The sequence below is a fragment of the Urtica dioica genome, chromosome 8, assembly GCF_054948205.1.
Source record: "Urtica dioica subsp. dioica isolate 48M chromosome 8, U.dioica_male_clone48M_v1_H2, whole genome shotgun sequence".
NCBI classification, from domain to species: Eukaryota; Viridiplantae; Streptophyta; class Magnoliopsida; order Rosales; family Urticaceae; genus Urtica; species Urtica dioica.
The window spans coordinates 3,560,502-3,575,431 of NC_142763.1; the positions used below are offsets into that span (position 1 = coordinate 3,560,502).

The window sequence follows — 14,930 nt, forward strand, 5'->3', positions numbered from 1 at the left end:
TATATATATATATATATTATATATATATATATATATATATATATATATATATTATATATATATATATATATATCTCAATCCATAGATTTTCTTACAACCCAAGTTATATCTCTCTCTTTTTTTTTCTTTCCTTTTGTGCAAGTTCTTACAAACCCATAACGAACTCATAATAAGCAGACTCTCTCACAAAACACACGTACATAAAACAACAACCGAACTCACAAAGATTGAACATAGATAACCTTGTGTTGTGACATGTTCTCAACTCAAGCCTTTGCTTTCCTTTAATTTGGTTTGGATTCTTGATCCAATATCGCCCACCAGACATTATCTTTTATAGAATCTTGATCAAATGTTGACCAAGCGCCGTTATCTTTTATAAAATCTTGACTAAATGTTGACCAAGCGCCGTTATCTTTGATAGAATCTTGAAGTGTTTCCCAACCGCCGTTATCTTTCAAGGAAGCTTGCTTGAACCCGTCATTTGAACGAAACACTCTTGATTCTGTCCAAGTACTTCCAAACTACAAAAGAAAGGAGAGAAAAATAATAACTATATAAACTATTTTAAGTTGGCTAGTTATTTTCACAATCATAAATATCAATTTGATCTGATGATCTTAAAATATTACTACAAGTATAACTAATTAGAAGGTGGTAAGAAAATGCTTACTAGGAGAAGCGAGAGAAGAACTAGGATGGCACAAGCAGATTTCATCCTAGAGGACTTTTTTCTTTGATTTGTACAAGTTTAGTTGAGTGGAAATTGTCGGCCGAGCAATAGAGCATTTATAGGGAAGGAATAAAGTCTCTGCCCTCTTATAATTTAATTATACTTTATTTATACAATAATTATGAATCTGTCTATTCTACATTCATAAGATAAGCTTGGATTTTATAGTGATTTCAACTGTCGACTTCTTATTTTTAAAACGAAAGGTTTCATTCCCCTCGTGTATCCATTTTATTTTATGAAGAATTTGTTTAAAATAGTTGTTATTCTCAATTGAAATTATAGAATAATAATTTAAAAATGAAAAATATAGCTCAGCTCTTATCTAAGTCTCCCATATGCCATGTACGTCTAGGTTAAGTTTCAACTATTTTTTTAATTATCCGATAATTAAATTAGAATTTTAACGTAAATGATTTAGATAAGTCATATGCCTACTCTCTTTTTGGCATAAATATTGCACGTGGTACATATATTCTTATCTATAAGTAGATGGTAAATATTATAGTCTAGAGAGTTCTTGTTTGAACGCATGTTTCCGCTAAAAATCTAACCGGAATTTATTTTAAAGATATTTGTTTGTCTAGAAAGCATCGGCCCTTGAAGGCCAAAAAAAAATATAGCGGGAGTTAACTGGTTAACCATTAGTCGCACTTTTAATAATCAAAATTAAACTATTAGTGGAGAAATTTATTAAGACCAAATAAAAAATAGAGATGCTTATTTTTGCAGGGAATAAAAGTAAAATGAGATACTTTCTCTGGTGTTTGATTGTGTACATAACACTTTCTTAAGCTCCAAAAAATATTTTTAATCAACTTAAGAAGGGAAAATATCACATTTATACCCTGTGTTTTAGTGAAATGTCGAGTTTAACCCTCAGTTTTCAAAAATGTCGAGTTCATACCCTCTGTTTAACTAAAATGACGAAATTATACCCTGAAATGAATAACAGCGTCACAAATCTCTCTTTCATTGATATTAACTCTTATATAAGAAAAACCAAATCAAATCTAAATCAGTGCCCTAACTTCCAAATTCTCAATTTTGAAATAAAAATAGCCTTAAATTGAAATTAAATAATAAAACTCATACCTCCTAAGAAATGACTTCATTCCGTGTTCGAATTGTAACTCTAAATTCTGGATTCTCTGTTCGAATATGCGATTTTGATGACTATCAACTATCGATGTTTACCCATTTGCATCTTTCTGTGTTCTTCACGATTAAGAGACTGTTGTTTATTTTCTAGTTTTTAAATAAATTACATATATGGCGTGAATGAATAAAGATAATTGGTGTTTATATATACATATTATAATCAACGTCAATGAAAAGTCAATAAAAAGAATATTCGTGACACTGTTGTCTATTTCAGGGTATAATTTCGTCATTTTAGTTAAACAGGGGGTATAATTTCGTCATTTTGGTTAAACAGAGGGTATGAACTCGACATTTTTGAAAACCGAGGGTTAAACTCGACATTTCACTAAAACACAGGGTATAAATGTGTTATTTTCCCACTTAAGAATAAGAAACAAACTGTAGCCTACCCGGTAGTTCAAATGTTTTTTTTAATTAATTTCGTTCGGATGTTTGTTGAAATTTATTTTAAAGTCTTTTTTTCGTATTTCTTTTTTAGTGAAGACTAAATTCACGATTTTCGATTTTCCATCATTTTAAATATGTTGTGGAATTAACAACTAGACTGTTACGTATCACAGTCTTTTGTATTTTTCTCGGTGAAATTGATGATTTGTCAGATTTCAAGATCTTTCTTTATAATAAACTATATACACTAGCTACACGTTACATTTAATAATTTATGATAGGTAATAATATATATTATCTTCTCATAAAAAAAGGCAAATAATTAAAAGGGAGAGCAATCAAAGCTTCAAATTTCAACATGGAGTCTCAATCTGTATTATTTTGTAATTTTGGCATAAAATAAAAACCGCCACTACATTTGGCTTTTAGCATGCAATAATTATGATAAAGTGGTGTTGAGTGTCGACTATATATAAGAGATAAATGATCCTCTCTCACAAATCAATGTTCATTCGTATCCATTGGTATCGATTTTTTATTTTATTTTTTTATAAAAAAGATAAAAATATCTCTAAAAAAACTGTAAATACAATTTTTTTCAAATTTAAATATTTTTGGATCAAAAATGCCGGAGAGGATCAGAAATACCGTCATTCATGGAGCTCGAGCTGGTCGTTTCGGTCGAAGATTCCGGATATGAGATCGGATAAATTCTAGAACTGAGATTGGACTCGCAATAGGAAGACGCTCGCAGCAACTAGGCCGAAATTTTACGCACGTTTTGGTGAATCAATTGGCCGGAAATGTATATAAGGGCAATTTTGGAAACCAAGATAATATGAGCTATTTTAAAAATAAAAATAAAAAACTGATAATTTCGAGTTTGTACTCTATGTTTGACTAAAATGATGAAGTTATATCTTAAAATAGATAATTGTGCCACAAATCCTCCTTCTATTGAGTTTACTTAAATGTTGACTCTCTGATACTTATATGTAAACCTCATCTTACCCTTATTCATCATCTGATATTTATATGTAAACCTCATTAAGAAAACCCTAATCCTCAGTTTTGAATCGAGCTAAATCAAAATACACTAATCAAATTCATACCTCTCAAATTGCAACTTTGATTCATAGATTTCACGTTCGAATTAGTGATTTTGATGATTTTTGAAGGTCGATTTTTATCATTTCCTTTGTCCATGTTCTACACGATATTTCATATGTGATCGTTGTATTTTTTATTATTTTTTTTACAATAAATTACATATATTACTATAAGACGCGAATGAATAACAGTAAAATGGAGTTCACATATAGATATCAGAGTCAACATTAATGAAAAGTCAATAAAATGAATATTTTTTGGCACAATTATCTATTTTAGGGTATAATTTCGTCATTTTAATTAAACAAATGGTACGAACTCGAAATTTTTTAAAATCAAAGACTAAACTTGATATTTCACTTAAACACAAGGTTTTTTCCTTTTTTTTTTTATCATATCACATCTTATTTGTACATTTTAATATATTTTAGCTATTTAAACAAACTTTAATTATGGTACAAATCCATGGATTTCAATTCGTTATTTAGCTTGAATATCGTGGATATCACTATTTTTTTTGTCAATAATGCTATTCAAATTATTGTAAAATAATATAAATAAAAAATTAATATATATTGTCTCGTAATAATTGCTTCAAAATCCAAACGTAGTGCGTCATAGACATCTTATATTAGCATTCTGATGGGGGCGTGGGTCTCCAACTTATTCAACTTAAAATAATTAATCCACTCTAAAAAAATCTTGGTCCTTTTTTTAAATGTTTAAGAAAAAAAAAAGTGCAAAGGCTCTAACGATAGATCTACAGCACAAAATGTTAATAGACTAAGAAGGAAAAAAAAAAGAAAAAAGAAGAAGACGAAGAAGAAAAAACTACTTTACAATTCAGTAATATGAAACTCCAGAGAGTAAGAAATATGAACTTTGGAGTTGGTAGTTGGAGTCTCTTGCTTCATCTTGTTTTGCTTGTGCTTCTGGTAATTACTCAGCAAAATCTCATTCAACATCTTGTTCCATATCTATTATGAGTGTATATTTTTATCGTCACTTCTTCATCTACAAATTTCTTTCTGGTTAGCTATCTTGTGGGACTAGTGAATCATCTCAAGATCATCAAGATGGTCATCAAATCCATAAGCCCTTGGGAGATCCGAAAACCGGGTTGCTCTTCTTCACCACCAAAGACATGAAAGTAGGAGCTACCATGAGGCTGAAATTCCCAACGGGAAGCCCGCCAAAGTCTTACTTCCTCCCCAAGGAACAAGCCGATTCGGTCCCTTTCTCCCTAAGCAACCTCAACGAAATCCTCCGAATCTTCTCTCTCCCTCGGGACTCTCCACAAGCCAAATCCGCCGAGCACTTGCTAAGGATATGCGAGAGCCCTCCCATCGAGGGCGAGACCAAATTCTGCGCCACCTCACTGGAGACCCTGGCCGACCTAGCCAGACGTTTCTTCAACGTCTCTGGCTCGGGCGGCCAGGGCGATCCTGGCCGTCTATCTCTCCTCAGGTCTCGGTATCTAATCGGGCCTAGGTCCGTTTTTCAAAACTTCACGATCTTGGAATCTCCTAGGGAGGTCCGCGGATCGAGTATGGTGGGGTGCCACATGATGCCCTACCCGTACGCCGTCTTCTATTGCCACCACCAAGGCGGCCGAGATAGGGTTTTTAGGGTTTTGCTCGGCGGTGAGAATGGGGATATGGTCGACGCCGTCGTCGCGTGTCACGATGTCGTTTCCAAGTGGGACCCGCGTCTCGCGGCTTTTCGCAAAGTTCGGACCCTTCCGGAGAAGCCCCTTTGTCACTTCTTCCCGCCACTTGGCAATCTCGTGTGGGTTTACGATGACACCCCTCGGGAAGCTTCGGTTTAGTTGACTATGGTGTCAATTGAACAATAATATATTCTGCATTATTTAACGTCTCTTTGCTGATGATGTGCTGATAGTACTGTTGCTTCAAGCCTACAAACAAGTACATATCCATATAAGTTGGTTGCAATAGCGGTGAAATTATTCATCCAATAAATTTGAAAGGTGATGGAAAGTCATGTCCATATGTATCTTCACTCGAGTATATAAGTAATTTCCAAGTTTTGCACATTGTGGTGATAGTTTTGTCCATTTTTTTATTTTTTATTTTTATTGGTGAAATACACGTCCAGTTCCCTATCGTTGATAAAATACAAACTAAAAAGACATCTGTAATTTCACACCTTCATGGGGAAAATTCCACAAATATGCCAACTGAAGAATGGTAATTCCGTGAATAAAACAACTTTATAAATAGCTCATTTTTTTAATTTCCAAATGAATTTTCCTATGAAACTACTAAGAAAAAGTTAAATAAAACTGTAAAATAAGAATAAATATAAGATATTATCGATTTTTTTTTAAAAATGAAATGAGATAGCTCGGTAATTTTCACTATTTTTCATTAATCTTGCTTGCGTCCGTTACCCTTAACAACCCAAGACAATAATAGGTGGGCTGGGCTAGATTATAATATTGGGCCAGAAAACATAAATCCAACAACGGCTCACTGAAACGACGTCGCTCTCATCTTCATCGTCCGCTAATAACACAAGAAACCCTAACACATAAAAGCCTCCACTAACGAAACTCATCTTCTTCGCTCCTCTCTCGCCCTGAAACCTCTTCATCGCCGAGACCTCTCCGTAGCTCGTCCTCGATCTCGAAATGGTAAATCCCTCAACTTTTCTCTCCCGTAATGGAAGCGATTCTATCTGCAATCTTATGCTTTTGCTTTCTGGATTTTTTTTATAGGCCCCGAAGAAGGATAAGGTTCCACCACCGTCGTCCAAGCCCGCCAAGTCCGGCGGTGGAAAGCAGAAGAAGAAGGTCTCGTTTTTATTATTATTATTTTTTTTTTTTTGGATTTTTGGCTCCGCTACGAAACCCTAGAAAACCGATTTTATTTCGGTTTGTATGTTATTTTGATTGTGTTCATGTTTGAGAAAATTGCAGAAGTGGAGCAAGGGAAAGCAAAAGGAGAAGGTGAACAACATGGTTCTGTTCGACCAGGCGACCTATGACAAGCTTCTCACCGAAGCCCCCAAATACAAGCTCATCACTCCCTCAGTTCTCTCTGACCGTATGAGGGTAATTATCTAATGCTTCAAAGTTATGAGATTTCTGTATCGACGATCGTTCTGTCTTCTGTGTAGGGAATTTAGTTTATCTGTGATGATATGCGTTGAATTTTCGACAGAGTTGTTAGTGTTGATGAATCAATCAATTTATATGTATATATATCCTATGTGGAATGTCCTTGTTTAGGTTATCAAATGTGGGTAATGGAAACTTATTTAGGGCTTTGGTTAGGCTATTGTGTTATTATCAGAAAAGACTGTTTTTAGATTTGCCTTTTTATTTCGGATTTTTTGTGATTTAGATATCTTCTGTAATGAATAAGCTCTTCTTGATCTAGATAGTTCCTCTTGAAACTTCAGTGCCATCAAACTTTAAGCAATTTCTCAATTTCTGATACCATACTGTATTAACGATTTTGATTCCTCTGAACTTATAAGAGACTTGTTGCTGCGACTTTGATTATACAGATCAGTGGATCGCTTGCGAGGAAGGCGATCAGAGAGTTGATGGCGAGAGGGTTGATCAGGATGGTCTCGGCTCACGCGAGTCAGCAGATCTACACCAGAGCGACCAATACCTAAAAAGGATATCTCTCTTTTTGCCTATCTAGAGTCTGTTATGTGTTTTGAGGAGTTTGTTTTCTTATTATTGATTATAGCTTTTTTTTTTGTTTAAAAGTTGCATTCCCTATTAGAATGAGTTAGCTCTTTCCTAAAAACCTTCGACTCTCTTTTTGTTTCACTGTTTTGAAGGATGCTCTTCCAGAGTAATTGCAATCGCTATTTTCTTCAGCTCTATTTCACACCCTTTAAATGTGCTTCGTATATATATACTAAATTAAATATGCTTAACTTGATCTATGTTGGCATATCTTGCAAAATTTGGTCACGTTTCATATACCTCCTGTTTCATGCTTTCACTATATCTTGTTCAGTTTTATTTCTTTCGTTTTGATCTTGGTAGATTTCATCACTGTACTGACGAGAATTTGCCTCAATTTACTGGCGATCTGTGTTTAAAAATAGGAAGATTTATTAAGAAAAACTAGTTTTAGTTTTATACTAACCAGGTCTAAAATTATAGAAGAAAAAAAGAACGATCTCTGTGGAAAACAACTTTAAATGCCAATACCTAATTGTTTTGGACAAAGCCTTTTATGACGCAACCAAATAATTTGTTTCGGTAATTTTCATCATGAACTGTGTTGTAGAAGACCAATCAAATTGAATTTCTTTTTAACTTGTGTCTATTGATTATCCACCTCACGCTATTGTATATACTTCCTTTGGCCGTTTCAACCCACATGCATGTTCATTAACCTCTATTATGTAATTTCATCCATAATTCTCCACATGCATGTTCATTAACCTCTTGTAATGTCATCCATAATTCTATTCCTTCTAATACTATTCTATTATGGGGACCTTTTTGAACTATGGAGTTGTGAACGTTTGGAGAGCATTTACGCATTTGCTCTGTATTTATAATCTATAGCCTATAGGATGTTTCTTATTTTTTATTTTTATTTTTAATTCAAAACCGAATTACATGTATTTAATACTTGACACAAGTCCCCAATCACAATTAACATGTTGGACCATACATACACGCCGAAGAAATAATCAAAATTTTCTTTTGCCTCTTAACTTGTTATATATGGTCCGTTCATTTTCAACACGTGGACAGCAAGAAGGGAATCCCACCAATTTAAAACAAAAACAGTGGCCAGATTGAGATGATTCATCAAAATAAACAGACACAAACACATATGTTTACATCCATGTGGTTGGATTGGATTACGAGTGAAACCAGCTCTTTTGATGCATCCTTTTTTAACTCGATCCCTTAACTTTGGATTGCGTTGCAGCTTTCTTTAATGATAATGCTATTTAAATGTACCACCTTTTAAAAATGAAATAAGTACGTTAATACAACACCACGATCCGTCTTTGTCTAGTACCTCAAATAAATTTACCTATTTTTATTCATGGTTCAAGTAGACGATAATCAAACTCGTCCCACTTCCAAGATACGATATCCCCGATGGTGTCCACCGGGCCCTTCATGTAGTGCACGCCCATCCGGCTCCACCAATTGTGGACCTCTCGGCGTCGAAGCTCGAGACGGTGATGTTGTCTTCTAGGTGAACGCTAACGATATAATCATCTCATCAAGATTCTTTTGTTGTTCATTGTCGCCTTTATATAACGACAGGGTATAAGATGTTGATGTTCCCAATTGAGGCTTCTTCGAAGATCCAATGGAACCCTTTAGAATTCTAATGTTTTAGCGGTCGCTTCTTCTCATGACCTCTAAAATATTGGAAGAACCAAATGATCTCATGATTAGCTTTTTCATTTCAATTTCCGAGTCCTTTACACGGATTTGCACGAAAAATTTTCGTTCAAACTATATCTCTACTTCGTGAGGACACTTATCACACATTTTTCACGCCCCCTTACTTTAGAAGGGAACTTATCACACATTTTCACCCTTCAACAAGCGTCAACTCCGAAAAAAAGTGGTTCTTAACTCTAGTTATGCATCTATTAGCATGACCACACAAAATGCAAATGTGGGCATTATTGATAGTTTGTTATTGGGTCCGACGACACTCTTCAAATCCGTGAGATAAAGATAAAATTAGACACATACAAAAAAGAAACATCTCCTAAATTTCGAGAGCTTTTTTAATAACATAATTAGGGGTATGTAAAAGTGAAGCTTGAAATTAGCCACAAAGTATACAAAATGAAAACTTAAAATAAAAAATCATACAAAATTACACAAAATACCTATATTGTGCTTCCGATCTACCCTGGGAATGTCTAGAATAAGAAAGTTCTACACTTAATGCCTCGAATTGTCATGAATAATGAATTAGTAAGTTTGGATATAATTATTGATCTGAAAAAAATAACATTTAAATCGAAAATTATGCTATAAATCAACTATGAACTCAAAATTAAGCTTTAAAATCAAAACCACAAGAAATTAATTTTTTTTTATAAAATATTAAATTATGTAAAAAATATAGAACATTGTCTTAGATTAGAACGTACAACGGCCGGAAGGTGAACAGTTCTCTCGTGACTCCGAGGTTTACACAAAGATTTAGAAGAGAAGTGACATTTGTTTTTCATCAAAATTTTGATGTGACCGTGAAATCATATCGTGGAGTTTTAATTCTTGATGTGACCGTGATTTTTTTTTTTCCTTTTTTTTTTTTTTTTTAATGTTATGCACATACATGACTCGGTCATCGATGTTTCTCTAGTGCAAGGTTCATACGAAGTAGGCCGTAGATGCGTAATGGGTCGTAGATACGTATAGAAGGGCTTTCACAGAATGAGAACCGTTGATGCATGTGGGGTTTAGGTTTATTTATTTAAAAGAAAAGGGACTACAAATGCACGAGCATGATTGGAAGATCTTCTTGTTTGGACTTGCCTCACTATGCCCTACTAGTTTAGTTTTAGGCTTTTAGTGTGTATTGATTATCCCATTTGGAATTTACCACCTCGAATATTTTGATGTCCTAATGTTTAACTTGCACCATTAGCAATAATTCGGGGTTATTTATCGGTAACTGTTTTATCTATCATTAACGGTGAATAACATATATACTCTTATTCATTTAATTTATTTGTGGTTACATGTTGATATGCGACATACTCATAATAAAAATCCAATGTGTATCATTATTTATATGTTGATTACATCTAATATTATAAAACTGACAACATCAAATATTTGTATCGCTATAGCACTCAAGTTTTGATATTTTTCTTATCTATCGCTTTTGTTAATGATATAACATAGAATAACATTAACATAAGTTTTGATGTTGATATTAAAGAGAGAGAGAGATATATATATATATATATATATATATATATATATATGTGAAATCCATGCGCGTATTCTTATATTAGTAATTATATTAAATACCCCAGAGCTTGAATTTTAAGTACCTTGGCCGCAAATAATAATAATAATAATCATAATAATAATAATAAGGATAATACTCGTAAAATTTAACGATTTAGCTTTATAAACGATGTAAATGATTAATATTCTTTAATTAGACGACTGAGGGTAACATGACTTGTAGTGGAAATGTCGTGGTCTTTGCTAACGTGTCATGAACTTATACATCTACATACATCTACGTCATTTGCAGAAAACTAATCTCATGACCATGATGTGTGTTCATTTGCGGTAGATATTAATATCTAGAAGAGTAGTCCAACTTTATATTATATGCAATAGATTTTTCACGGCTAAGAATTGCTTTCATTTTTTATTATTAATTTTTTTGTAATTCTGATAAAATAAAAATAATAATCGTTGCAACGAAAGCATACTATATCTTTTATAGGGTCTGAAATCGACAGGTTTTTTTGGCGTGCAGTGGCTTTCCAAAAAACAAGACAGAGAAATTTGGACTCAGGGAATTATGACACTCCCACATGACTATATTTAAATTATTTTAATTTTGCCACCGCGACATTATTTGTAAGATGAAATCTAACATCGATTACACACTATATTACTTGTATATATAACTTTGTCCATAAACATAAATAAACTGAAGGATTTCTCGTGATTCTCACATCACAAACCCATCAAGATCGATCACGCACTTCTCTCCTTACCTTCCTTTGAGTGCGTGCATGTGAATAAAAAAATTAGAAAAAATATTACATCTTTATGTGCTCTTTACTTTACTTTTACTTGGAGAAGAAAAAAAGATCAAATCTTGGCATTTGGGTTCAGCTTCTTTTTTTTTTCTTTCTTCTTTTGACTCCGATCGGTCACAGGAATAATGGAGTTCTGTTGCTTGACTCGGAATACAAACCGAGCTGGTCTGAGACGCGACAATGGCGTTCTTGGAGAGAGAACCAGAGGAAGCTTGAAGAAGAGCTTTTTAGCCGACGAGACGACGAAGCGTTGCGTGAGCTTCAAGAAACCCAAACCAGGCGTTGCTTTTTCCATTCTCACCTCCAACAACAATACCACCACAACCACCAAGGAATCTCCGGTGATTTTTCGAATCGCTGAAAAAAATAATCATATTAAAAGAGAAGTCACAATCTTTTTTGTTTATTGACGTTATTCGGAAAAGAAAAAAAATAAAATCTCAACTTCAGTCATGCACTTTCCCTTAAATAATAATAAAAAAAAAACTAACTCCTTGGGTTTCAAACATATGATTTTGGGATCTTTTGATGTATATAATTCTTGATAAGAATGGGCAGAGAGTGAAAGAAGTCCCTGAGGTTCAGAGGCGAAGAGCGGACCCGAAGAACGTGGCGGCGATCGTTCTCTGCGGCGGCGCCGGAGCTCAGCTCTTTCCTCTCACCAGCAGAGCAGCCACGCCCGCCGTAAAGATTCGACCTTTCCACTATATCTATACACGTATGTATATATCTATGAATCTCATTCCAATCATTATGATTATTAGGTTCCGGTGGGAGGTTGTTATAGGCTGATAGACATCCCGATGAGCAATTGCATAAACAGTGGCATCAACAAGATCTTCGTTCTCACCCAATTCAACTCAGCGTCTCTCAACCGACACATAGCTCGGACTTACTTTGGGAATGGAATCAATTTCGGGGACGGCTTTGTCGAGGTCGGAAAACGAAAAAAATCTTGATCCGATTTTTTTTTTTTCTCGAGCCTTATATGTTTGTTTGCGCGCGCGTGTGTGTATAGGTTTTAGCAGCGACTCAAACATCGGGGGAATCGGGGATGCAATGGTTCCAAGGGACCGCCGATGCTGTGAGGCAGTTCCTATGGATGTTTGAGGTGTGGATTTTTATTTTTTTTTATTTTTTTTTTATGATATCGGGTTTGAATTGTGGAGAAAAGATGAAGAAAAGTGTGGTGATTCGCTCTTGTATAGGACGCGAAGAATCGGAACATCGAGAACGTTGTGATCTTGTCTGGTGATCATCTCTATCGGATGGATTATATGGACTTTGTTCAGGTATTTTCGATTTTTCACTATAATATATGTATATGTTTGTGATTGCTTACACATTGTGTTGTGAAATTGTATAATCAGAGCCATGTCGATAGAAACGCGGAGATTTCTATTTCTTGCACGTCAGTCAGCGAAAGGTTTGCTTTACTAGAGACTTTGTTTTTAAATTTATAGAGCATATGTGCTATTACTATTTTAGATTATGAAACTCTGCTTTTTTTTTTTTCCGGGTACTTTTTTCCCAGCCGTGCATCGGATTATGGGCTCGTGAAGATCGATTCTCGAGGAAAAGTTATCCAGTTTGCCGAGAAACCAAAGGATTTCAATCTGAAAGCAATGGTGATTGAATTTCCTTGTTTTGCCTCTAATTTTTTTTTTTTTTGGAAAATTTTTATCTTTAAATATTCTTGTTAAAACAGTGACAGTACATTGAATTTGTTTATTTTTTTTCCCCAAGAAATCGGACACTCGTCTTCTGGGATTGTCGAAACAAGAGGCCGAGAGATCTCCGTACATCGCGTCCATGGGAGTTTATGCGTTCAAGACCGACGTTTTGCTCAAGCTTCTGAAATGGAGATACCCAACTTCGAATGATTTTGGGTCCGAGATCATTCCCGCGGCTGTGATAGAGCACGATGTTCATGTAAAGAGATATAAATGTTTATATATAGTATGATATAACTAAGCTTTTTATGGTATTGACTTTTGGTTTGACAGGGCTATATATTCAAAGACTATTGGGAAGACATCGGAAGCATAAAGACTTTCTACGAGGCCAACTTGGCTCTTACTAAAGAGGTAACTTTACTAAACGAATAGCTTTATTCTATTTTGTTTCCATTTCCGTTTCAGTTTGTTGTGTGACAATTACGGAAAAGCAAACAATAGCTCGTTCTTTGCTTTGCAGTTTCCGAAGTTTGAATTTTACGACCCGAAAACACCCTTCTTCACCTCTCCGGGATTCTTACCTCCGACCAAGATGGATCGCTGCAAGGTTTTTTTTTTTTTTTTTTTGCCCCAGAAGCTTGGCATTCTTAAATTGTGCTGCTAGTTTTGTTATTTTGGGGGCTAGACTCGATATCTCATGACTTGTGCTGCAAGTTTTTTTTTTTTTTTTTTTGCTTCAAAATTTCCATATCTCATGACTAATTCTACATGACTTGTGCTGAAATTACGGTATTCTTAAAATGTGCTGCAAGTTTTATTATTTTGGGGGCTTCAGAGACTCGATATCTCATGACTTGTGCTGCAAGTTTTTTTTTTTTTTTTTTTTTTTTTGCTTCAAAATCTCCATATCTCATGACTAATTCTACATGGTTTGATTTTGAAGTTTTTTTTTTCTTGTCTAATATTTTGGTTTCGCATATTGTTTCAGATCGTGGATGCGATAATCTCACACGGGTGTTTCTTAAGAGAATGTAATATCCAACACTCCATAGTCGGGGAACGCTCCCGCCTCGACTACGGCGTAGAGCTCAAGGTGTAATCACTCATAAAGCTATTTTTGAAAGCATTCGAATTGTTTTTTTTTTCCAAAACAAAAACCCTTACATATTAGTCCCTTTTATTTAAAAATAAAATAAATAAATAAACAGGACACAATAATGATGGGAGCCGACTCTTATCAAACGGAAACGGAGATCGCTTCTCTGCTCGCCGATGAGAAAGTCCCCATCGGGATCGGACAGAACACAAAAATAAGGTATATATAACACCGATTCGAGCTTTCCAGGCTTTTCTGAGCTATGGTTGTGGATTGACCAATGTGAACTCTTGATATCAGGAATTGCATTATCGATAAGAACGCAAAGATCGGCAAGAATGTGGTCATCGCGAACAAAGACGTGAGTTTATTTATCGTCGGACTGTTTCTTTTTCTTTTCTTTTTTGTCGAATGCGACTTTGGTATTTGATTGTTGAAACTTGTGTTATGTTTTGGCAGGGTGTTGAAGAAGCCGATAGAGCCGAAGAAGGGTTCTACATTCGGTCGGGAATCACGGTGGTGCTGGAAAAGGCAACTATTCGGGACGGGATAGTCATATAATTAAAGACAGACTGAGATGAGCATTATTGAGTTAATGTGGTTTTGCTGAGTGGTAAAATCTTTTGATTAGGAGCATGTAAAAAAAATTAAGAAAATGGGGTTTGAATTTTGGTGGTGGTGTTTTTGGATTTTATGAATACGTAATAAGCCTAGTTCTTCTGCACAAAGGCAAACTAGTTGTAGAAGCTCTTTATTTAATTTTGTTTACAAAGCTCTTTATTTTTATATTGGGATAAGGATACATTCACAAATATCGCATTATTTATTTACAATATTAAAAAAAAAAGTTCACTGATTGGACTGTTTTAAATTATTTTCCTAGTAACCGTTGTCACTCACGCCGTAAATTTTTTTTCTTTAGTAATTTCGTCATCTTATATTATGAAGCTACTCTTTTTTTTTTTTTTTTTTTTTATGAAACTATGCATTCGTG

General features: G+C 34.6%; 3 protein-coding genes and 1 long non-coding RNA gene across 6 annotated transcripts; 3 read left to right on the forward strand and 1 right to left on the reverse strand.

Annotated features, from left to right (window-relative positions):
* Window positions 1–86: 86 nt before the first annotated feature.
* LOC149387347 (uncharacterized) lies at window positions 87–867 on the reverse strand. Its single transcript, XR_016300775.1, has 2 exons — window positions 674–867; window positions 87–524 (listed from the first exon to the last, which is right to left on the reverse strand). It is a non-coding gene; the product is annotated as an uncharacterized LOC149387347 (long non-coding RNA).
* Window positions 868–4,068: 3,201 nt separating this feature from the next.
* Window positions 4,069–5,519, forward strand: LOC149387348 (BURP domain-containing protein BNM2A-like). Its single transcript, XM_089623997.1, has 2 exons — window positions 4,069–4,329; window positions 4,431–5,519. The coding sequence occupies exons 1-2, from the start codon at window positions 4,246–4,248 to the stop codon at window positions 5,220–5,222; spliced, it is 876 nt and encodes a 291-aa protein (XP_089480123.1). The 5' UTR covers window positions 4,069–4,245; the 3' UTR covers window positions 5,223–5,519.
* A 381-nt stretch (window positions 5,520–5,900) lies between these two features.
* LOC149387349 (small ribosomal subunit protein eS25y) lies at window positions 5,901–7,252 on the forward strand. The gene is made up of 4 exons (XM_089624355.1): window positions 5,901–6,050; window positions 6,135–6,209; window positions 6,336–6,470; window positions 6,929–7,252. The coding sequence occupies exons 1-4, from the start codon at window positions 6,048–6,050 to the stop codon at window positions 7,040–7,042; spliced, it is 327 nt and encodes a 108-aa protein (XP_089480481.1). The 5' UTR covers window positions 5,901–6,047; the 3' UTR covers window positions 7,043–7,252.
* Window positions 7,253–10,949: 3,697 nt separating this feature from the next.
* Window positions 10,950–14,818, forward strand: LOC149387350 (glucose-1-phosphate adenylyltransferase large subunit 1-like). 3 transcript variants are annotated; one of them, XM_089623994.1, is made up of 15 exons: window positions 10,950–11,129; window positions 11,285–11,505; window positions 11,714–11,848; window positions 11,929–12,099; window positions 12,183–12,275; window positions 12,373–12,456; window positions 12,535–12,590; window positions 12,699–12,792; window positions 12,911–13,096; window positions 13,171–13,251; window positions 13,361–13,447; window positions 13,829–13,933; window positions 14,049–14,155; window positions 14,237–14,297; window positions 14,396–14,818. In XM_089623994.1, the coding sequence occupies exons 2-15, from the start codon at window positions 11,290–11,292 to the stop codon at window positions 14,495–14,497; spliced, it is 1,578 nt and encodes a 525-aa protein (XP_089480120.1). In that variant the 5' UTR covers window positions 10,950–11,129; window positions 11,285–11,289; the 3' UTR covers window positions 14,498–14,818. The 3 variants fall into 3 exon arrangements, with proteins under 3 accessions (XP_089480120.1, XP_089480122.1, XP_089480121.1); XM_089623996.1 differs by having other exon boundaries at window positions 11,723–11,848; XM_089623995.1 differs by lacking the exon at window positions 10,950–11,129 and having other exon boundaries at window positions 11,145–11,505.
* The last annotated feature ends 112 nt before the right edge of the window (window positions 14,819–14,930 follow it).